Raw genomic sequence first — 22,514 nt, forward strand, 5'->3', positions numbered from 1 at the left:
CAATTTTCTGCTAGATTTCAATGATTTATCACATGTACAAACTTAAAACTCATTCTAGGTCTGATGTTATGGTAAAGAGAGACTTATATAAATCCTTTTTTAAACTCCTTTTCTGTATATATAAATGCATATTCATATTCAAGTTTTCAAAGTGATTAATAACTTGTTGTCTATGTCCCCAATAATTTAATGTAGAGTGTGTTGTAGAGCTGAACTCCTGTGGGCTTTTATACTTTCTTTGTCCAAACAAGGCTGGCTGTAGTTACATCGTTGCACTTTTCCAAGCAATTAATGGTTTCAGAAAGTAAAACAGATGGGTGTCTTTTCCCTCATCTGCAAATTGAACCTGTTTATGAAACACTAGAATTTCATCTGTTTCAGCTGCATTTCACGCTGTATTTTAGGCTGCCTTATTAAAAGCTAGCGCAATAACATGAGAGGCAGGGGCTCTCACGTTTTCAGACCCCATATTTTTGGCGTAAGTGTATCCATGATATTTTTCTGTCTCCAAAATGTTTACTTCAGTAAGATTTGCAATGCCCAAAATGTTTAATTGTGTTAAAAAAGGTCAACCAGCTGATAGCTGAAGGCACATATGTCAGAATGAAAGACTGAAAAAAAATTATCAGTCTGACACAGGGGGAGTATTAGAGTGATTAATGTTTATGTTAATTTATGGCTTTTACATATTGATTAATAGCTTTTTGTTCCAGTGACCAAAATGTGTAAGTGGCAATGAGATCCATATGCTAACTCAGTGTCTTTCAAATGATTATAATCATTCTTAGTTTTGTTCCCATGCTGAAACTGTGTTTTCATATAGAAAGTAATTGTTGTACAGTGACTTTTTAAAAAATTGCAGATGGAGGTATTTGAAATTGAACCCCAAGACACAAGTCTGTGTTTCAGTATTCGTGAATGTTACACACTCACATTTATATACATTTTTCTTGCAAATTTCATTACTTAAAATCTTAATATATTGTGGTTTAGCATTTCTCAGGTAGGGAATGCTTACAGAAAAAAGGTGCTAATGCTGGGAGAAGCCTTTATCTGAGTGGAAATCATTAAAAATGCGTTGCATTGCATGACGGTTATTAGTCATTTTCTCCCCTGCTCCCATAAGATTTCTTGGCATATCACCAGTTGCTGATAAGCAATTTTGTTTGCTATCTGTCCATTGACTAATACAATTAAAATGTGGAAACCTCCATCGTTCATTGTCTAAATGTCAAGAGAGAAGGTAATTTTGGGGATCTCCTGAGAAAGGATGAACTCCTAACTTCCCTAGCAGTCAATGGGAAATGGAGGTTCTCAGCACTTCTCAAACTGAGACTTTTGAAGAGTTTTTCTGAGCAGGCAGTCATTGTTGGTCATTACAAATGATTTGGTGACTATTTAGAATGAAAGCTCTGACAGTATTTGGTGTTCCCAACCTGTAAGAGGAAAGACTCGTCAGCTGTAATGTTGGCTGTGTGGCAACAGGTTTATGATATCAGCTAATGAAGGATTCTGTAACTAGGTCATATAAATCACCACATTCTCTTTGACATTGATGTGTCGCTGACTAGCAAGTTTTGCAAGCAAGATAGAAATCTGTCTACAGTATCTGGATATGGTATTTTCTAGTGCAAGCACAGACTAATGAATGCTCCCAGTCCACTGTTGTGATTTTTTTAAAATTAAATATTGTTATTATCATAATTGATTAGGTTTTGAAGTCAGAAAGTCTTGCAGATATACATCACTGTACTTAATCTCTACTTTGGCAGTCATAAGTAAATAGTAATATGAAAAATAAACAATTCAGATTAAAGTATCTTGTTATCCTTACCTCTGAAAATTAAGAGTACTTTATTAGTACATTTATTGGTTAAATCAAAAATTTCCACTGACTCTCATTTCTGCTTGACATCAATTTCTTGATTTAAAAATTTCTACTGATTTCTAATTTCCACTTGAAGTAAATTATTATTTAAATTTGCTTTAAAGAACCCTGCAAGTATAATACAGTTTCTATCTCAATTTAGCATTGAAGATAGAAATGTGAGTTTTAAACTGAAAGCTGCATTGTTATATGACTGACAAATGAATTTTCTGGGGCTCTGACCTTTGCAACTGTTTGTGTAGCACTCCCACATCTCTTAATCAAGCTTCTGCTGATTTTGCTTTTGCTGCTGTACCTTTCTGTCTTTGCCCACAACAGACAAATCCTGTGTTTCAGGCAGCTGGGGTAAGAATTGGAAAAGCAGGGTTCCTGGCTTTTAATTTGGGATTTTCACTGTTCCCTAAGTGTTTTGCTTGTGTTACCTTGCTGCAGGACCCAGAAAGGCATTTCTTTGTACAGCCGAGTTGCTTTTCACCTTGGGTGCAAAGAGGTTTCTTCAGCCTCACAACATCTCTGTATTGCTGACTTCCCTGTTTCAGTGTGTTCTGATATTTTTTGGTTTGTACATGCAAAATGAAAAGCTGGGCTTAAAAATTCGTCACAACATGTCTGAAGAATTGTTTACCAAATCATATACCTGCCTTCAGACCACTTGTAGTCAATAACCTATAAAAATTTCACTTTTGCTGAAGTGAACTTCAGCTCGTTCAACTCACGTGGATTTGTCTGGCATCTCTTTTAAGGATGTATGAAAACGTTACTGACTGAATGGGTCCTTGTAGCACTAAATTCCCTTTCTCTGCTTCCGAGAAATGCCACAGAACCAGGCAGCATTTTGTGACAACCAGGGATGTGTAAGGTATGTCCAAGTGCTGCTGTGTTCTGGCACAATTCAGTGAGGGCAGTCAGGTGCTCTGGGACCCTGGGGCACTGTTGAGGCTGTTGAGCCACGAGGAAAGGCCACAGCACAGCCCTGGCATGGGGCGTTGCTTGGGCTGAGAGTGGTTTGTGGTTTCACCACTGAGAAACCTCATTGTCTGCAGTGGTTGGAGGCTGGAAACGTGGGAACGTTGCTTTTGGAAAGCTCGTACTGCAAGGGCTGCCCGCTGAATTTTAATGGTGGAGATTACAAATGTAATGGAACAAACAATTTTGTTTGCACTGTTAACTTGAAGGAGTCTGTTTGCACCGAGTGCCTCTGCAGTTGCAGCTCAGGTCCCACTTCATAAACACGCTCATGCACGTGAGCACAGCGGGCTGTGACACAGGGCAGAGTTTGTCAGGGGATGCAGGGAGGCACAGAACTGCAGGGTAAAAATGGGCTTTTGCATGAATGAAAAAGCCTGGAAAGTGGGAAGAACAATTTATTCAGATCTTTCTCAACTCATTCTTTTCTCTGATTTTTCCTTTGGGAGGGTGGCACCTGGTTGACTGGGAATTGTGAAAAAAATAACAGGGATTTCATGTATCTGTTTGTGAGCACACCTGGATGTGTTGGATATTTTGCAGTAGTAATTATGTCTGCACACCTGCTGGTTTCAGTCCCAAATCAGTTTGCCAGACATGCCTAGGGAGATTTATTTCTCCTATACCTGAAAAAGCTCTTTTACCACTGAGGTTTTACTACTCTAAATAAGCCTAAAGAAAAATAGAAGAGGATTTTTTCCTGTCTTTTCTTGAGCTGTTGGTATCTCAAAGTGAACTGTGGAGTTTGTTAGGGGGAGGAGGGTGTTTGGATGATATTTTAATAGCAATTTGTTTTTGCTTCAATGTGTGATAGAAATACTAGTGACAGGAGTGGGAACAGGAGAATTGCTGAATTCTGCTGGAATTTTTCCTGTGGGAATCTGTTAATGTTTTTAATTCTCTGAGAGATTTTTCTAAGGTAATCCTTTTGACATTTACATATTTTAAATGACTCTCATTAAATAAAAGCTTAACTTTTTTATATCAAATGCTCAAGTGATGATACTGAAATACCACTGCATAGAAATTCAAATAGTTTGAGGATTATTCTAATTGCAACCTAAGCAAAGTAAGATTTGTGAGGGATATTAATAGTGAATTGTTCTTTAAAATAATGTAATTTTGAAGGAAATTTAATTGTTCTAGCACTTAGCAGATGCATTTTCTTAGACAAAACCCTTTTTGGTACCTCATGTGTGGTGCACTCAGCCGTTCACTAATTGAAACCCTCATTTGAGCAGCTGGGTTTCCACTCCCCGGTTGTGTAGCAAACAGAACTTGTGCAGGGGCCCAAGGGTTTGCAGTGCGCTCTGTGAAAAATCCTTCTCATTGTCTGTGCCACATCAGTGTAACTCAGCTCCTGAAGGACGATGCTGTTACCAGCTCAGGGAAGGCTGGAAGAAATAAGAAGTGGAATATATTTTTAAAAACCAAAGAGCCTGGTGAGGTGTTGCCTCTCTTACAGGTGATGTCGTCTTGCAAGCAGATGCTGCCATGAGCAGAATGATTAATGTATTCATGTGTTTTCACTCCTTTCACAAGAGGCAGGAGGATAATAATACAGGGACAAACATATAGTGTAGCCCAGAAATGCCTTTGAATGAACTTTATTCTGTAGGTTGCACTTCGCTTGTTCAAGCCCTTGAGCCAGATTTTGCTCTCAGACCAGACTAAATACTAAGCAAATTCATTTAATTAAATTTGTTGCAGATATCCCCAGTTAACAAGAACAGATTGGTCTCCCTGAGGCTAGATAGAGTTAACAAGAAAATAAATGTTGTGCTAATTAGAGAACTCATTTTTAGACACCCGGAGTAAAACTTTAAAAAGTCCTAGAGATGTAGGATTGAAAATTCATTTGGAAATGAGTCTTAGGCTTCTAAATCACTTAGGCACTTTTGAAAAATTTCCCCAGAGGCTTTAACCATCTCACTATCATCATATTTAGCATGTTTGTAGCTGTCTGCTTAGCAAAGCACTGTATAACCATTATCTGTTTGAATCAGTACACCACAATGTACTTCATTATCCCTGTAAGGCAGAGACACTGAGCTACCTGGTGAGTTGAAGGTAGGCTAAATGTTCTTTTTTTGAGTATGCTTGTGTGTCAACGGGAACAGGCTGATGCTTTCTTGGACTTGTTAAATACCAATACCCCAAATTTCCATCTCTCTGCAACCTTATGGGACTTTCTGTAGGTACCTAACAGTTTTTTATTAAATCTTAAGTGGCTTGTCCGAGCACATGGATAAAAAAGACAGCAAAGATGAAATTTTGTAGTTCAGCATCTGCTGGAAGGAAAATTAGACACTAAATACTGTCACACTGCCATTCATCTGCCAAATCATGATAGGAGGTAATAAGGACTCAATAAATATCAGGTTCAGTATTAAGCCAAATTTCCAGATTCACATATGATTAGCAGAAAAGCAAGGAAAGAACCAGACCCTAAGGAGCAAAAAGTCCCTTCAATAGCTTGCAGCTCAGAAGCATGTTTTCAGTAGGTTGTTTTTTTCCTGTGACTCTTCTGAGGATTTTTCTGAAATATCATCCTTGTAAAGACATGCATTAGTAGTGTCTGTTTCATGCCAGGTAAAGCCCTTCCCACAGCCATGCACACACTTTGCTGTCTGTCAGCAAAAACTTCTGTGTCAGTAATTAGAAAAATGCTATTAAAAACCTGCCTTGTAATCCCAGATAGCCTCTGGGTTGCCTCAGTTCTATTTCCTTGCTCAGCGCAGTGATCCAGAATTGCTTCACCGTGAAGTGAGACCCTGCTCCTCTGACAAGCTCTTAGCTACTCTTTTATTTATCTGGTTTCACAAAGTGTTGTTTTGAGGGCACCAGCACTCAGCTGTAGTGTCCCAAAGAGGTGTCCCTTGGGGACAAAGTCCTTGGTATGACAGATTTATAACACGGGTGGAGCATGTTGCAGATGGGCACTTGGGAACTGCATCTCACCGTGGGGACAAACCTGTACATCATGTACACCTGAAAATTTACTCCAGCCCGCCATGAGTCTGGATCATCCAACAACTTCATAAAATAGATGAGTCAGGGCCCTAAAACACAGAGGGTATCCACTGAGCTCATTATTTTCATACCTAATTACACAGTGCTATTGAGAGAAAACTGCACATTACACTGAAGAATCCTGTTTCATCACTAGCCCTAAAAGATAATTGCATTTAATTAGAACCTATAGATACCATGGTGATAACTGACCGATAAGCACTCAAGGTAGACCTGCAAATGAAGTGCATTAGCAAGTGCATCCATTAAACACAGTTTGGAAGCTGGTACTGAGGTGACATGGCAATGAAAAGTTGGGCTGTTTTGCCACAGAACTCGTAGCTCTTGCACTCTGTTGTGATTCTCCTAAATTCCTCTGCTGTGAACCGGAAGGCAGACAAACACCTGCCGATCTTCCCTTACTGAATTTAGGACACTTTTTGTTTAATCTAGGGTAATATATGCATGAGTGGGAAAAAGTGGTGACAGGTGACACCTGCAGTGCCAAAGCTGCTCTTTTCTGTGTGAGGTTAGATCAGAAAGAAGCAGATATACAAGTGTGGCTAATAATGCCACAGGTCAGGGAGAAAACACTTTTCATGGTGAAAATATTACTTGTAATGGACATTGTAATGCATTTTCCAATGACCTGCAAATTGTACTTGAAGTTGAATCAGCTTCTGGTTGCCTTGTCTCAGCACAGGTCTGGAGGGTCATTTGCAACAAGTCAGAACACAGAAAATTTGTCCTCATCCTTCTCCAGTGCTTGTACACAGCTGCCTCCAAAGGTGTTAATGTGAAGGGAAATACCTGGTGAGGGGCCAGAGCATTGAGTGCTGTGTCCAGCTCTGTCCCCTCAGTTTAGGAAGGACGTTGGGACACTTGAGCGTGTCCAGAGGAGGGCAGGGCTGGTGAGGGGCTTGGAACACAAGCCCTGTGAGGAGTGACTGAGGGAGCTGGGGTTGTTTAGCCTGGAGAAAAGGAGACTCAGGGGTGACCTTATCACTCTCGGCAACTCCCTGAAAGGTGGCTGTAGTCAGGTGGAGGTTGGTCTCTTTCTGCAGGGAGCAACTAACAGGACACAGTCTTAAGCTGTGCCAATGGAAATATAGGTTGGATATTAGGAAAAACCTTTTTATGGGAAGAGTGATAAAGTCCTGGAAATGTCTGCCCAGAGAGATGGTGGAGTCACCATCCCTGGATGTGTTTAAAAGAAGATTGGATGTGGCACTCGGTGTCAGGGTTTAGTTGAGGTGTTAGGGCTGGTTTGGACTCGATGATCTTAGAGATCTCTTCCAACCGGGTGATTCTGTGATCTGAAGTTCTTTTCAGTTGATATGTTCACTGCAATGCTTTTCTGAAAAAAACACAAAAGTAGTGTTTTTGTGGGGAGGAAGGGAAAAGCCTTAGCCAGGGGGCTAAAGCAGAATGATAAATTCCTTGCCCACTCAAATTATGGGTGTCAAGTTTCTTTATTTGGTAGCTCTTTCCTTTAGCACAGGGAGAGCAGCTGACCGATTTGGGATTTACAAGTGTGCGAGAGGTGCGTGCATGTGGCCAGCTCAGCACCTTGCTAAGAGAGGAATGCAGCAAGGAGCAGGTTGGACACCTGCTTCATCATCTCATCTTAAGAGAAAATACTTCACCCCCAACTGGGTGGTGAATAGAAAGAACATTCAATAATGAAAATTCAGAGAGGAAAGAGGAGAAAAAATTCAGAGAGCAAGTGTCCTGTTCAGAATGTATTTAAAGTTGTCATTTCACTTTAGGCTGCCTTACCCTCTGTGATATCTGTGTCTGCTTCTCACCCCCCAGTTCACTGCTCCGATGGCCCTGCCACCTCCGGATCCACAGTTTGTGCTCAGAGGTACCGGTGCTGCAGTCCACACTCTGCATTTTTCCTGTGGAGGCCCAGAACCTGATATCCCCCTTCTTTTCTCTGGGTAAATACACCAGGATTTCTGGCTGTGCTGAGCATCATATGGTTGTTTCCTTTTGAGCTGAAGTGTATTATTTTGATTGACAAAGTGTTTCTGGGGAAAACAGCAGCATGCATGGTTTTGCATGATGGGTGCGTTACTTGTGCATACAGCTTCCGTTTTGGAAACAAAACAAAAAACAACAAAAGGAAAAGCATCAGACTCTGATCACCTCCATGCAATGCTCATACTAAAAGCATTTCTCCCTATTGCCAGGTCTGAGAATGGGCTTATCCACGTCTGGAACCTGAAAACACACAGAGTGGACACAGCATTGGATGGCCATGGAAGAAAATCTGTGTACTGCGTGGAGACAATGGGTGGTAAAGAAAGGCTTCTCAGGTTAGCAAAGCAGGCAAAAAGCAGTGAAATTATTCTTGTCTCTGTGACATATTTTTGTCCTGTGATTGAAGGAAAAAAAAAAGGGTGGTGGGGACACAAAGGATTCTCTTAATTCTGGAGTCACTTAAAGTTTCTCCAACACATATGGAAAAGTACTGAAGTAAAAAAGACAGAAAAACTCTAGAATAAAAAGTGGGGAGAAAAAACATACAATTAATGTTTTTTTTTAAATGATGAATGTTATGACATCATAACAACTTGGGACCTGTAGTGTCTTTAATGAGAACAGGTGACGTCTTTGGGTCAAGGAAATACACTTGGATTTGAAGCTGACAAACTTTTTACTGCTGGTTCCTGGGGAAGATTGACAAAAATAATTTATAGAGGGGAGATGGAGAAAAAGGAAGGAAGAGAAGAATCAGAGATGGAGGGTGGAAGACTGAAAATGAGCGACAATTCTGAGTTTCATGCTTTTGCTTTGTTGCAAAATACCTTCTGTTCTTGTTTAGCAAGGGAAGGTCAGGAAGATTTGTGTACTTTGGATTAGACAGGTGATCTAGAGTAGATGCCAAAGTGTCTGTATGATTAGGAGGTGTTCTGACATGTTTATCTAGAGAAGACATCTCATAATATACAGTGGAACTCATTAGCATTTATATTTCTTATCTGCTTAAGTACAATTATCAACACTCTCCCCCATAAAATCATATTGAATGAGCATTGTTTGTATAATTATAGAATTTTTCCGTACCTCTGTTTTTGCTGTATAGTTCTAACACTTCACATAGTGCAGTTTTAGGGCAGCATTTACCTGTATCTTATATTTCTCTCTTGTAAAGCTAAATCACAACAATTTCTTGCAATAATCACACTGTTTTATTCCCAGTGCTATAAAGGTGTCAGCTTGTCACTCAGCTGAACAGCACTGATGTTGAGGAAGTCCCAACAGTCTGTAGATTTACATCTCCTCTGTTTTAATTTCATTCTTCTTCAGGTGATACTGCTAATTAAAGTAAGACGTGGGTAAGGGATTTTTGATGACTCTTTGCTCAGGTGATAACATGAGGACATATATCCTGTGCTACTGTAGTTTATGAGTTGGAAGCTTCTGCACAGTGCTACTTTGTCCCAGGGCCAGTGTGGTCACATAAATCTGCAGCAGCTCCTGCAGTGCCCTTTGTGTGGCCTGCCTGGGACGGGGCTGTGCCGAGGGGTCCGTGGGAGCTGCACTCGCACCTCGGACGCGGCTGCCGCTGCTCTCTGGCCTCGGGTGTTTCAGCCACAGCGTTTCCTTGAGCAGTTGCTGCCAGTCCCTCTCCGTTGTGTCTCCACACGTGCGTGGTCCTGGGAGCCCTCTGAGCCCTGCCTGTGGCTGTGGGAAGCTGACCACTGAATGATTGTCACTTTTTATTTATCTCTTATGAGGTCTTTGTTGTCTTGCTGTTTGTCCTTCAGCTGTCAACACGTGATGTTTTCATTTCATTGAGAGGGTGAATGAATGTAGCATGTGTGAATCTTGGATACTTTTGTTTCCTTTTAAATTAGCTCTAATCAGTGGTGGAATGTATTTTTTATTGTGTATATGTTCAAACGCTCATGAGACTTTATATTCTCTCATATAAAAAGCACAAGTCAGCCTGATGAAGTCTCTGTGCACAAGGAAACAGACACTGTGACTGCAGTGTATGTGACGGGCTCCCAGGCCCTCCCCCCTCCCAGGGACTCTTGGCCAGTTCCGCAGTCGGCAGGAGGGTGGTGGGCTCGGGGACACTGAACTCCTCCACATTTCATGAAACACCCATTAACACCCCCACAGAAGCTGTTTGAAGCTTGGTCCTTTACTGTCTGTTAAAGACCCAGTTCGAGTTACTGCCCTGCAGGCAGCCAGGCTTCCTCAGACTGCAGCTCATGGATAACTTGTTTTACTGTAACAGTCAGGGGCGCGACCAGAGGATCTGCTTGTGGGATTTAGCAGAGGGACGGACTTCAGTGACGGATTCTGTCTTCACGGAGCATGTGGGATTCTGCAGATGCTCTCTGTTAAAGGTGGCACAGGGACGCTGGCTAATGGCCATGGCAGCCAGAAGCCTGGAGGAGGTAGGAAGTGTCTCTTTCTCTGTGCTTGAGAGGTTGCTTTTGGTACTGAAATGACAGTTCAGGATGAGAAACATCAGTGCTGTTGAATTCTCTGCTCAAGAGCAGGCAGCACAAGAAACTTCTGGGGCTTTTAATCTCTAATTTTACTGCCACAAGGATGACTGAATTATATAACTCATGCTTTAATAACAAGGATACCATCCCAAGAATTGTCTGGCATTGAAGTATTTGCAGCTGCTGCTGATCTTTACATGTAAGAGTTTTGAAAACTGCTGAATACTGGGAACAAGAGTCCTTCTGGGGAACTAATGGTCATCAGGTCTGTCCTCAGGTGGAGGAATTTATATTCCATCTGAAGCTGAATCGGGTTTGGTGAGAAGAGGGGAGGTGCAGGTGATTGGTAATGCAATACATGGTCTTTCACCCCAGGCTAATTCCTTACCTGAAACAGGGGCTGGAAATAGTTGAATTGCTATTAGCAGCCAGAGGTTTGCTCTGTGCGAGATAATTGCAGGGTCCGTTTCAGTTCCTACTGGGTAAGTCCACATCTAATGCCACTATCGCAGCACTCACTGACTGACAGCTTTGTTGGCAACGTCCACTTCTGCTCTGTAGAAATTACAGTTTTGTCTTCTAGAACGGACTGTTTGAGGACATCACACAAAAATAATACCAAATACTTGACCTAAAAATACCAAATATGAAAGACGAAAAAAATGGCATAAATATGAAAAGAATTATTGTAGCTAAGTGCAAATTGCTGATGAGCATTAAAGTTCACATGCTTTTCTGGACCACGGGTTGTGTATCATGATACTGAAATTTGCATATTTTGTACACAAAGTAATAAGTGCCTGCGTTGCAAGAAAATGTGATCTTTTTATCATACAGAAGTTAAGCACATACTTAAGTATTTTGTTGACTCACAGCCAGAATGTTCAGCCTTTTACAGAGCTAGACGTGCCTACGGACACAGCCACTGCACCAGTAAATACAACCATTCTAAGTCCCATACCTTGTTCCGATCAAACTAAGAACTCCCTCCATTTTACAGCAGTGCTCAATAATACTTAAGTTAAACAAAATTGACAAGTGCATTCTTGTGGCTGCCGGAGAAGTCCCGGTAATGAAGAATTAAATAATCAACTGACCCAAATAGAAGACGTTTACCTCGGTGTCGCTTACAACTCATCTCTGTTTTATTCTCATTTGTTTGCTTGGGCCCTGCAAGAGTAGAATGATTTGCAGTCTCCTGAGCTAGAAGAGTTCCACTCTGTGTGTGAACCTTTGCATTAGAACTGTGTCATGTTTCAATAAATTCACATAAGCTCCCATAATATATAGTGCTTCCAAATAGGCAGCACTGTGTGAGACACAGTACATTTGCAGCTTATGATTAAAATTAAGACTTAATAAGTGTTTATGCTTGGCTGGTGTCCAAAAAAAGAGTAATTTTGTCTTAAAGGAGGTTCAGTCCATAAATAATGAGATCTGAACAGGCATTTATTTGTTCATGATTGCATTTAAATCACCAATTATGAGTTACATGCACTTTTCTTGCCAATTTGCCAGAAACATGTTAAAAGCTTTATTAATGTGAAAAAGAGAAAGGGTGTGTTTCCTTGTGGCCAGTTTTAGCCACCCAGGAACACTATTAACCTCAGGCAAAGGCAAATCTTTCTTCTATTAAGCAAAACCAATATAAACACGGAACTCCAAGTTTTAGGTTACACTTGTCAAAATATATGAAATAGTATTTATTTCTAAGGCTCACTTGCCTTTAACACAGACAGTCTCTGGAACTGTCAATCCAGTTTAGGCAGCAGCTCATGCCTGCCTGCCTTCTGCACAAAGCTTTTCGCATTGTTTTTCTTTGGCCTTTGCAAGTCCGACTGTAGCCCTTGTACCAGTTCATCTGGTTTTAGTCAAGGTAAAGCAAAGAAGGTTTGTTCTTTTCTTTTAACCTGCAGAAGTGCATTTATCACAGCACACTTACCCTTCTTTATTAAAGTTGCAGTTTTGGTCTTGCCTAGGAGGCCCTTTGGAGAGACAGTGATGAAAGAGACAAGATGAGGGCAGGTCATCTTCATATTTATAGCCCGTTTCCTGCCACAGCTAACTTGGTCATTATGTTGATAGCAAGAAAGTTGACGAGAGAAAAGCATCTTTTGTTAAGAGTGTAGCTGCAAAGAACCAGAATTCCCAGATGATCAGACTTTGGTCTGTTCCCAGGTTTGATCTGCAGACTGGATGGCTCTTGGCCGTAGTCACTGTTCCTCAAATCTGGAAAAGAGTTTCCTGCTCTGCTGCCCAGTGGCTTTCGAAAGCATTCTGTATATTATGTGCAGTACACCGTACTCACAGTCCTAGAGTGCAGCTGGCTTTTGGCAGGCTGGCTGACAGCCTCTAGAAATAGGAAGATGTTCTGGCAAGCTTTGAACTAAAGGTATGGGATTGGAAAGCCATCGCAGCTGCCGTGGTCTTGATTGATGGTTCCCAGAGGAGCCATATTTGTGTAATACCTCATCTCAGATGCTTAAGGAAATTCACACAACTGGGGCTGTCCAACAGCACTGCTGGGCTCTTGCACGTTCTGGAAGAGCCTAGAGCGGCTGGTGATGCTGGATTTATCAAATGTTTCGAGTAGTTTAATTTTACCACATAATGCAGACCATTGTTTATTTAATTAGAAGAAAAGATCACCTTGGTGGTTAAGTATGCATGTGAGAAACAGCAATGTTCCTGGCAGCAGGTTTTCGATACCCAAGAGCTTCTGTTTCTCTAGAGTTCCAGGCTTGAGAACCAGCCCAGGGCTGAGGCACTGCCGTGTCAATCAAGAGTGTCAAAATCTTCCAGTGCCAAACTAAAAAGGCAGACTCCCCTGATCTTGCCTGCCATCATCCTGAGGTGGAAATGAGCTACTTCCTTGGCAAAGCAATGACTTGCCCAATGTTTAAAAAAAAAAAAAAAAAAATCAAAACCACCCAAACCAGGTCCATGATTCATTACCACTGGAGCAAGCAACAATGGAAGCTGCTCCGTAGAGAGATCAGGTGTTTACACAGCATTGTCTGACCCTGCTTTAGACAGGGTCACACAACACTGTGTTAAAAATACCTGTGTGCAGACACCGCTGCAGCCGGCCTCAGTCAGTAGTTATGGGGTTACAATTTCTTAGTGCAGTCAGCAGTAAATAAAAAATCCCTTTTGCATGTATACACTGCCTGTTATTTCCATGCAAACTCTGTTACCACAACAGCACAGAGGAGAGAATGCAAGTGTTCACAGGTGAATACAGCCAAAAAATTAGTAACAAAGCTGGAAAAATGGGAAAGAAAGCAGAGGGAGGTGTTCAGCTTAAGCAGTCTGCAGTATTATCTGTTGTGTGCACAATGTCATCCACTGTTTGAAAAGAAGGCTGTAATTAAATAGAGTATGTTCACTCTAGCAGTTTTGTCTGGTCTTTCCTAAAACAATGCACTTCTTTAGCTAGCTGTAGGTTCCCCTTACAGCTCCAGCTTTGCATGCATTCCTCAGTTTCCTCCAGACAGTTTTTACTGGAAGAGCTTATACTAACCTTAATCACCTTAAAAGACTTGTGTTTTTAACAGCAGAATTTTGACCTGGAGCCTGACCAACTCCTCTTGTTTTCCTGATGTCAGGTTCAGATTTTGGAGCTGCCATCCAAGACATCAGTCTGTACCTTGAAGCCAGAGGTGGGTGCCAAGCTGGGCATGCCCATGTGTCTGAAGTTATGGCAGGTAAGGCAAGAGCGCCTGCTAATTGTGAAATGTTTTCCCTGTGATTCATTTTATATAAAGCACATGAATCTTTCTTCACTTGGATTTTGATTTATAATCAAACCAATCAAGTAATTATACTATTAAAGGGGGGAAAGATTTGTGAACATCCTTAATGTAACTTTCAGAGCTTTCCAAGCTTTAATGGAAGATTTGCAAATGCTCAAGGAAAGCTTTGTATCCTTAGGATAGATACAGTTTTTTGCATCAATCAAGAGGAAAATGCGTGACTTAGCAAAGCCAGTTGTTTGATATGGTTTCTCACTGCATTAAGAATGATGAAAAATGTTTGGGTTGCTTAAAAACAGTAATTTTAATGGCAGATTCCATTCACTTCAGTGCCCTCAGGATGAGGAAACACTCTATGAACATCTCTATTCCAGACATACAATAGGAACAAAATATTTATGGTGGTACTGACTATAGACAAAAAGGTAAATAAAAGTAGTTAGTGAAAAAACACAGTATTTGCAAAATATTTAGCAAATAATGTTTATGAGCTGCCAACGGTGAACACAAGTAATACAAAAAGGTGGCAGCAGAGGGAGGAAGGAGATCAGGTGATTGGCTTGAAATCTCCAGAGATGGCAAAGCTGATTCCCATGTAAGTAACCCCCTGTAACACACTGCTACAGATCTACAGGACAACTGAGCTGATGCCAGGGTGTAACTCCTCCAGGCTCATTGGAACATTTGCATTGGTTTCAGTTGAAAATGTTATCGGTCAAAGTTTGGGGCCTCAGTGTCTTCACCCAAGATCCTGAACCGACTGAAATATAGAGGAATTCAGTTGCTAACTTCAAACAAAAGCTGAGATAGGCCACAGTTGAAGTTCCAAGCTGTAATTAAAAACTAGGGGAAAAAAAAAAAGAAAAAAAAAAAAAAAGGAAATTAACTAGGCTGATTAGGCTTTTGTTAAACAAAGTTTCTCCTAAAAATGAAAAATGCAATCAGTGTTCAGTGCTTGATGAAATGAATGGGTCTTTCTGTCTCCTCGACATTTTTTAATAAGATGAAGATAACTGGAAATGTTCAGTGTTGAAAATTTTTCTTGCCTGTGTAAGAAGCCCTCTGTCTTGCCATATTTTCTACATGCATTAATATTGATACTCCTCTAGGAAGCAAAGCAGGTGCAGAGTCTTAATTTTATATAGCTTTTGATTTTGTTGCCAGTGGGGATAAAGCAGAAGACTGGGAACAGGGAGAGGTAAATTACTCCATGCAAATTCTGACTTTGAGAACTCACCATAACTTCCTAGACTGCACCAGGCAAGTATAGATAATCCCTCAGAGTCTCACAGCTGTATTTGGTTTTTCAGAAATGTGTGCAACTTGGTTTAAAGGCATGAGGAAGAGGATACCCTTAAGGGAAATAATTGCATGTGGTGTACCAAAGTGATGCTCTTCATTCTGTCCTGTGGTTGCACTGGAAGTGGCTCTCTGAGTAACCCTGTAACCATAAACCAGGAGAACACGAGCTCACCCAGCTGCACCCCTTCCTGGACAGAGGCCCTCCAGGATTTCTTTGTACACAGCTGTGTTGGGCAATAGAGACAAACCCAGGAGATGAGCACTCCTAGCACAGCACTCAGGGGTTGCCTAAGAGACTATTTGATGTTGCTTATGGCACAGTAAATTAACAAGTTGAAACAGAAGCTGACAGGGAGAGCCCCATAAAGGTCTGAAGGAAGAGTGCTTGGGGTGGTTGTCCAATGAGAGTTTGGGGGCTGCAGCCAGGTGCCATTGTATTTTTCTGCAATTCAGGGAAACAACCAACCTCGCCAGCAGCAGTGTGAGAAACTTTACTATAGAGCAGAAGGCAAGTGAGGTTAGGCTTGTAGATTAAGCCTCACTGCCTTCTCCTAAGCAGTCAAAAAGCTTGCAGCTATTTATTTTGTTCTTTTGAGCACTTCCCCCCTTATTTTTCTAGGTTTGTCCTTAAAGATATTATTTCATTCACTTTCTTTTGAAGATTCATGTTCTTAAAGACATTGTCCCTTCAGTTTCACACCTTCCTGCTGTTAGTAATTGGGTGGAGTAGGATTCGTAGGAGTAAGGATAGTCTTCCCTTAAATTTTTTGCACTCCTTGGGGAAGGCATCATATTGCATAATGGTGCAAACAAAATAATTCAACAAGAATAATGCATGTCGAAACTGGAAATGCCAAGTTATTACTTTATATAAACTATTGCAATTATTCCTGTCGAGTTGACAGCAGATCACCTTTTCTTCCTTCCTTGACAGTTATCCAACTGCAACAACAAAATGTTCTGCTTAGGAAGAGGAATGATTTATAATTTAATTTTTCTACTGAAACAGAACATGAATGGTGAGACTTCTCTCCAGCAGTGTCTGTTATTGGGAATTGAAATAAATAGGCCGTTGTGAAGCACTGCTTGGTGAGTCCAGGCTCAGATCAAGAGCTCCACTGATCTTTCAATAACTTTTATTGGTTTAGTTCATGTACCCATTGAAATATTACACTTCATATGGTTAGGAAAGTCAGGGAAAAAGTAGTGTGGGAGACCTACATTTCACAGGAAACAGTACTTGGGATTTAAAACACACCAATCTTAGATCTCACTTGCAAATTACTGTTTTTCAAATCTAAAGTGCAATACCCACAGCACAAAAAAAGAAAGGGTTTTGCTCGGCATTCCTGAAATGCAGAGCGCTCACCTGTCTCTGCCGTCTGCATACGGTGAGGAGCTCCTGTGGAAGCCACCATCCTGCCAGGAGTAGGGAGAGGAGCTGACGTGTTTCAGTGCCTGATGACAGCTACAACTTCTGTGAAACCCCAGCTCTGAGGAGTCCTGTGCTCACAGAAGAGCAGCACAAATCATTGTGGGGTTTTTTTATGCTTAAACTGTGGGCTTTCTTTAAACTTGAAAGTACCTATGAAATACTTTGTTTTGCTTTGAAGAATTTACCCTTTATTAAATACAAATAAAATCTGGAATGCTCATTTTATTGAGATTTTTTTAAAACTTTTTTGATGTCTGGTATCAAAACCCTGATATTCTTCATCCAGAATACCTGATGAGTTAACATCAATTCACATGTATCTGACTCAATGTATGAATCAATGTATTCATTGCGCTGATGTTATATTATTTTACCAAATCCAAATTTTGACAGAAAAATTGTTCATAATTCTGGGCACTGTGAGAAACCTGCTTTATGGGCCTTTCTAGCCAGGGCATGCTCCCTACCTTTTCAAAGGAAAAATGATTTCAAAGGAAGGAAGGAGGCTCCTCCAGGATTCCAGGTATGGACAGACCCATTCAGAAGGATGATACAGGGGATTTCCTACATTTACAAGGATTTCCCCTTGGTTTCCTTCTTTTAAGGAGCAATGTTGTTCCTGCTCAGTGAGCTCTACTCCTCAAACACTTTTCTAGGCTGAGTAAGGCCCAGGAAGCCTGTGAGGCTGGTACTCAGACTGATGCCTTAAGTTTTAGCTTTTCTATTTCTCACATTCTGTGCTGCCTAGGGGCATAGCTCTGAGCCTCATGTTAAGTGTTAAGCAGCTCTCTTTACACGGTAGGTAGACAAAACAGATCTGCTAGAGACCAAGGACAATGGTTACAAATTTCACACCCAAAAGCACAAACAACAGTGGACTGAAGAGAGAAAACAAGAGGATGGGACTTCACAACCTAAAGCTGTAATTAGACAGTTAAACCCCAATATGCAAATGGACCAAAACTTATAAAAGTGTGAGACCTCCTGACTGTTTGTCCATTTTGTGACCATTTTGGGTCCACTTTGGCTGTAGCCCTGTCCAGGCTCTTGTCCTGCCCAAGGTGTATCCTTTAAGGCCTTTTAATAAATGCCTACTTTATTCTCTTAGCTCTGTCCAGTCTCTGTTCCAGGTCAGCCTTCCCAAGGCATCAAGACCACAAATCTCTTGTTAGTTTAACTCTCCCCAGAACACAGAATAACCAGTGGGAGAACAGTCTGGACCATGAGTAGAGGCAGTGAGCCTTTAGCCACTGCAGTTTTGTACCATGACAAAGCTAGCGAGTTTGACCTCATTCAATAACGTGATACTGGTAAAAATTAATTCTTTATGCCCTTTACCTTTATTTTAATTGAATACTGAGCAAACAAATCCTGTAGGAGCAGACAGTGTTTGGAAAGATCTGAACATCGAGTTGGATACATTTCTCAGATGTGCCTACATGAGGTGGTAATAATCCCAGTGTCTATTTTGATATTTCTTCTCCTATTAAAGAGACAACTGGTATTAACAGAGGCCATTTTTTTAGTTGCTTTTCATTAGGGATTTGCATCTTCACTCTCATACCAGGTACTGCTTACAGGACATTAGTCTTTTGGCTGGAGCGATGATGAATATTTTCCTTAAGTGTGACATGTAATCCAGTAATGTTCCCTTCTTTGAGTTATTTCAGAGGCTTAAATAAATTAGGTGTCTGCCCAGGGTGCCCTGCCCTTTGGCCTGTGACACCATTAATCAAAATAGCTTTCAATTGGTTACAGTGGGACTTGGGCGCCCGTTAACCCCTTGGTGACTGACCAGCGGTTCCTGCCGGGAGGTTCAGTGTTTACCTTCAAGCACTGTGGGGTTCTTGGGCAGGCAAATCCCTCTGTGAGCCCTACACCTGGCAGTGTGGAGCGGGAATCCCTGAGCACGGCACTTCTCAATTCCCACACAGAATTGTACTGCTTGAGAGTAACTCAGATGCTCTGTGGAATTTTTTCTGTGAAGCACAAAGTTCAGACCATGAAGTAAAACTTCTGAAAATTTCAGGCAGGCACACAGAAGGCAAAAACTTGGATTTTCAGAGAGAAATTTTCTCCCTCTGCGTGTGTGTATATATATATGTGTGTGTGTGTATGTTAAATATGTATAATATATATAAAATTCAGAATTTTATATGTAGGTATAAAACCTGTAAGTGTGTTATTACCTAGTAATGCTTTCTGTAAGTGGATGGAATATCAAAATTTGACATTCAGACATCTAAACTTTTTTCCACTTCTATACCAGTCAGTATTTTAATTTATTCTCTTGGTGCTCGGACTAAAACCTATACAGGGAGGGTAATTTTCTTAACTGACTCTTTACTTCTCAATCAATTTTATTTTTCCTTAATCAGCTCAGCTGCGGTTCACAACCTGTGCTTCTGGCTGGCTATGAAGATGGATCAGTTGTCCTCTGGAATGTGTCAATGGGAAAAGTGTTGAGCCAACTCATTTGCCACCAGGAGCCAGTGATGAGCCTTGACTTTGACTCGGAGAAGGCCAAGGGGATCTCGGGCTCATCTGAAAAGGTGCTTAGCATCTGGAGCCTCAATGAGCAACAGAACCTCCAGGTCAGGATCACTGGCCCTCCAGTGTCATTTATCCCACTTTGCACTAACAGTTTGATAGACTAAAAAAATATTTAGTCATGAAGAGGAGTTGTTGCAGATCTCTAGCTAATTAATCACAGACTGGTTAGAATGTCTGTGCTATGGACGAGACTTAGCAAAAGATGGTGAGGATTTAAAAAAAAAGAAGAAACCCCTCTCTCACATGTTTCTGGTTTTATCAAAGTTGCAACAGGCACACAGGCCTAGCATTACTCAAGCTATTGCCTCCGTGTCTTCATTTATCACACTGGTAGTATCCAGCTCTCGGAATGTCCTAAACATTATAAATGAGTTACAAAAATGAGAAACAAAGGATTGCTTTTCCAAACGTTCTGCTTGAATGGCTGTAGCGAGCTTTCCACTGTGGGAAAGACAGAAGTATTCCATTAAATACTTCACAAGCAGAAAGAGTAGGAGTAGCCCAGCTAGCACCAAGGGGACATGAGGTTTAGGCACCCAGCTTTTGGCACCTACAGGGCCCAGCCAGAGATACAAAATCAGGCAGTTGGCTGAGCTGTGGTACTGTGAATGGCTGGGTTAGAAGAAGGTCATGTAATCCCCAGCTCAGGCTATACTAGGGAATGGCCATAAATACTGCTTTCATCTAGACAGCTTTAGCAAGTGTTCCAACAGTGCCAAGGTGTTAAGTACGATCTGGAAATGTAGGTGGGGAAATAAAGTGCAAGAAGGCTCATGAAAATTAAAATGGCCCGTGCACAGCGTCTCCACTGCTGGGTGCTTTAACCTTTTTGAAGTGGCAGTTGTCCCATGAACAGTGGAGATGGCCTGAATCAGCCCCTGTGTGCCCATGTCATCCTTGTGAAGATATCTGCTGGATACACCAGTTCATGAGAGAACAATAATTGCTGTTGCACCTTGCAGCTTTTATGGAGATTTTTTTTAAGTAGTACAGCGAGTTAATTTTCTGAACGGTGCTAAAGGCAGAAAAGCACAGGCTGGGACATCCAGGGGTGACATCACCTGGGGGACACTGTAAAGGTGTGGAAACTGTGAGGCATCACCACAGCACCTGCATTTCTGGGGTGGCAGGGCACCAAGTGTGTGTGCTGCAAACACATCCAGTCCTGGCTTGGAGAACATGGCATGCACTGAGGAGGCGGCTGAACCTTAATACACAATACAACATGACATGAAACAGGCACTCTGCACTCTGAACCAGTAGGGAAGGTGTCTCATACACAGTTGTCATGGTTTGGGTTTGCTGGTTTTTCACCATCTGCACCCAGGTGCCCTTAACTCAGGGAAGTGGAAGGAAGGTGAGCAATCCCAGTAAGAAACTTGCTATTGAGATTCGTTCTCTAAGGTCAAGGTGACAGAAATCTGACACCATGACAGGCTTTTTAAATTTTCAGATACTCTGGTGGTGAAGAGAAAGCTGTTCTTTCATATTAATTTTAGCTAAACTTTTTTCCTAAAGTCAAAGAAAATACTGTTCTTTACAGCACATTTCACTTACGAGTTACCTGTATGCAGGGCTACACGTACAACTCACTGGAGAAACAGTTGTTCACCTGAAATATTCCAAGTATTGTTATTCCCGTTCCCAGGGGATGTAAGATTAGCTGCATCTTCAGCACCTCACACTGAGAGGTAGAAGGTTGCCTCAGAAGAAATTTAAATGCAGAGTATTATAAGCTACAAGCAATGTTCCTGTGCTTCATGGGAGCATGAATGCCCTAAAAAATGCATCTTTCATATGAGCACTAGAGATTGTCAAGGACATAGATTAAGTTTTTTTCCACTATTGCATTAATAATATAAACCAGATGGGGATTTTTTTTTCCCTGACATTCCAGGTACCTGAGGTAATGGTAGACGTTGGAAAGCCACTCAGTGGCACATTATTTTTATTCTAAAAGGTTTTAATAAGTAACCGTGGTGCACAGCTATCTGCCGTTGGAGAGGGAGTGATGCAATGATGGTACTGCAGCTCTGTTTTAAGTGGCAGTGTTCCAGTGTGTCAATAAATAGATGATGAAGGTAACTGCAGAGTTTATTGCTATGGGGAAAGTTTGTATTGTCTTCTACAGGAAAGTTGCTGCAATCATCACTGTCAGCAAATGACAGGATTGGTTATGAGCCTTCTGATTTGGATGAGATAGTGTAATTATGTGATGATGTTTGTGGTAGAATGTAGGAGGTAAACAGTTTCTGCAGGTGAATAAACAAAGCAGGACTAAGAAATCTGATAAACACAGAAGTTTCTTTTTATACGACAAGAGAAAAAATCCTGTAAGCTGTAATGTAAGTTTCGTTGGTTCGGTTGCTGAGGCTTTCCCCCCAAACGATGAAGCTTAGTCTGCTGCTATTTTGGTTATTTTTCTAATAAGCAGAGGGCTTAAAGATGTGCTTTGGGTGTAGATGCAAGTGTCCTTGGTTGTGACTGGCTGAAAGCAGCTCACCTGTTTTTACCTCTTTGTTTTCTTAATTACAAGCTGTTTTTCTGGTTAGGAAATTATGTTGGTATTTGACTGCTGTAGTTAGTGACTTACTGTAGTAAGTCCTGGGATGGCACAAATCCTGGCAGTAGGATTACACCTGGCTGCATATACCTTGAGCAAGTTTTCTCCTTTGTGTTGCTTTTCTCTCTCACTCTCGTATTTGCAGATCATGCACAAATGCCCAGTGTTCCCTCATGTTCCATAGCCAACAGGCATCACCATTACAGGCTTCCTTTTCAAGTTGTAGCTTGCTGAGGACATGCCATTTCTCCAGTCACCCTGACTGTGCTGTATGGATCTTGCCCACATAATTGACATTAATGATGAGAGCACCACGCCCAGGATTGGTTATAGCCATTAGCTAATAATCTCAGTTACACAGTAAGACCCATCCTACATTGCCAGGCTGGTGGTCTAAGGAATAGATCCTTCCCTTGCCAGGACATTTATACCAACAAAAGTTCCACTGAGACCAGGCTGCATTAGACCTACTCTGGGGAGTTTGGAGCACATGTACTAACAAAAAGCACAGGTTTTACAGTAGCAGCCCCACCAAGAGGCCCCCATACAACCTGTTGCTCATTAGGCT

General features: G+C 41.4%; 1 protein-coding gene across 2 annotated transcripts in view; it reads left to right on the forward strand.

Moving 5' to 3' along the window:
- The window catches only part of GNB1L (G protein subunit beta 1 like), a 46,013-nt gene that overhangs the window by 18,049 nt on the left and 5,450 nt on the right, over positions 1 to 22,514 (forward strand). For both annotated transcript variants that reach the window (XM_040081237.2, XM_040081236.1), the window contains 5 exons: positions 7,682 to 7,809; positions 8,062 to 8,187; positions 10,122 to 10,284; positions 13,947 to 14,045; positions 19,209 to 19,424. In XM_040081237.2, coding sequence (XP_039937171.1) covers positions 7,694 to 7,809; positions 8,062 to 8,187; positions 10,122 to 10,284; positions 13,947 to 14,045; positions 19,209 to 19,424 — 720 coding nt within the window. In that variant the 5' untranslated portion in view covers positions 7,682 to 7,693. The remainder of the gene's footprint in view (positions 1 to 7,681; positions 7,810 to 8,061; positions 8,188 to 10,121; positions 10,285 to 13,946; positions 14,046 to 19,208; positions 19,425 to 22,514) is intronic.

Source organism: Hirundo rustica, chromosome 17, assembly GCF_015227805.2.
Source record: "Hirundo rustica isolate bHirRus1 chromosome 17, bHirRus1.pri.v3, whole genome shotgun sequence".
NCBI classification, from domain to species: Eukaryota; Metazoa; Chordata; class Aves; order Passeriformes; family Hirundinidae; genus Hirundo; species Hirundo rustica.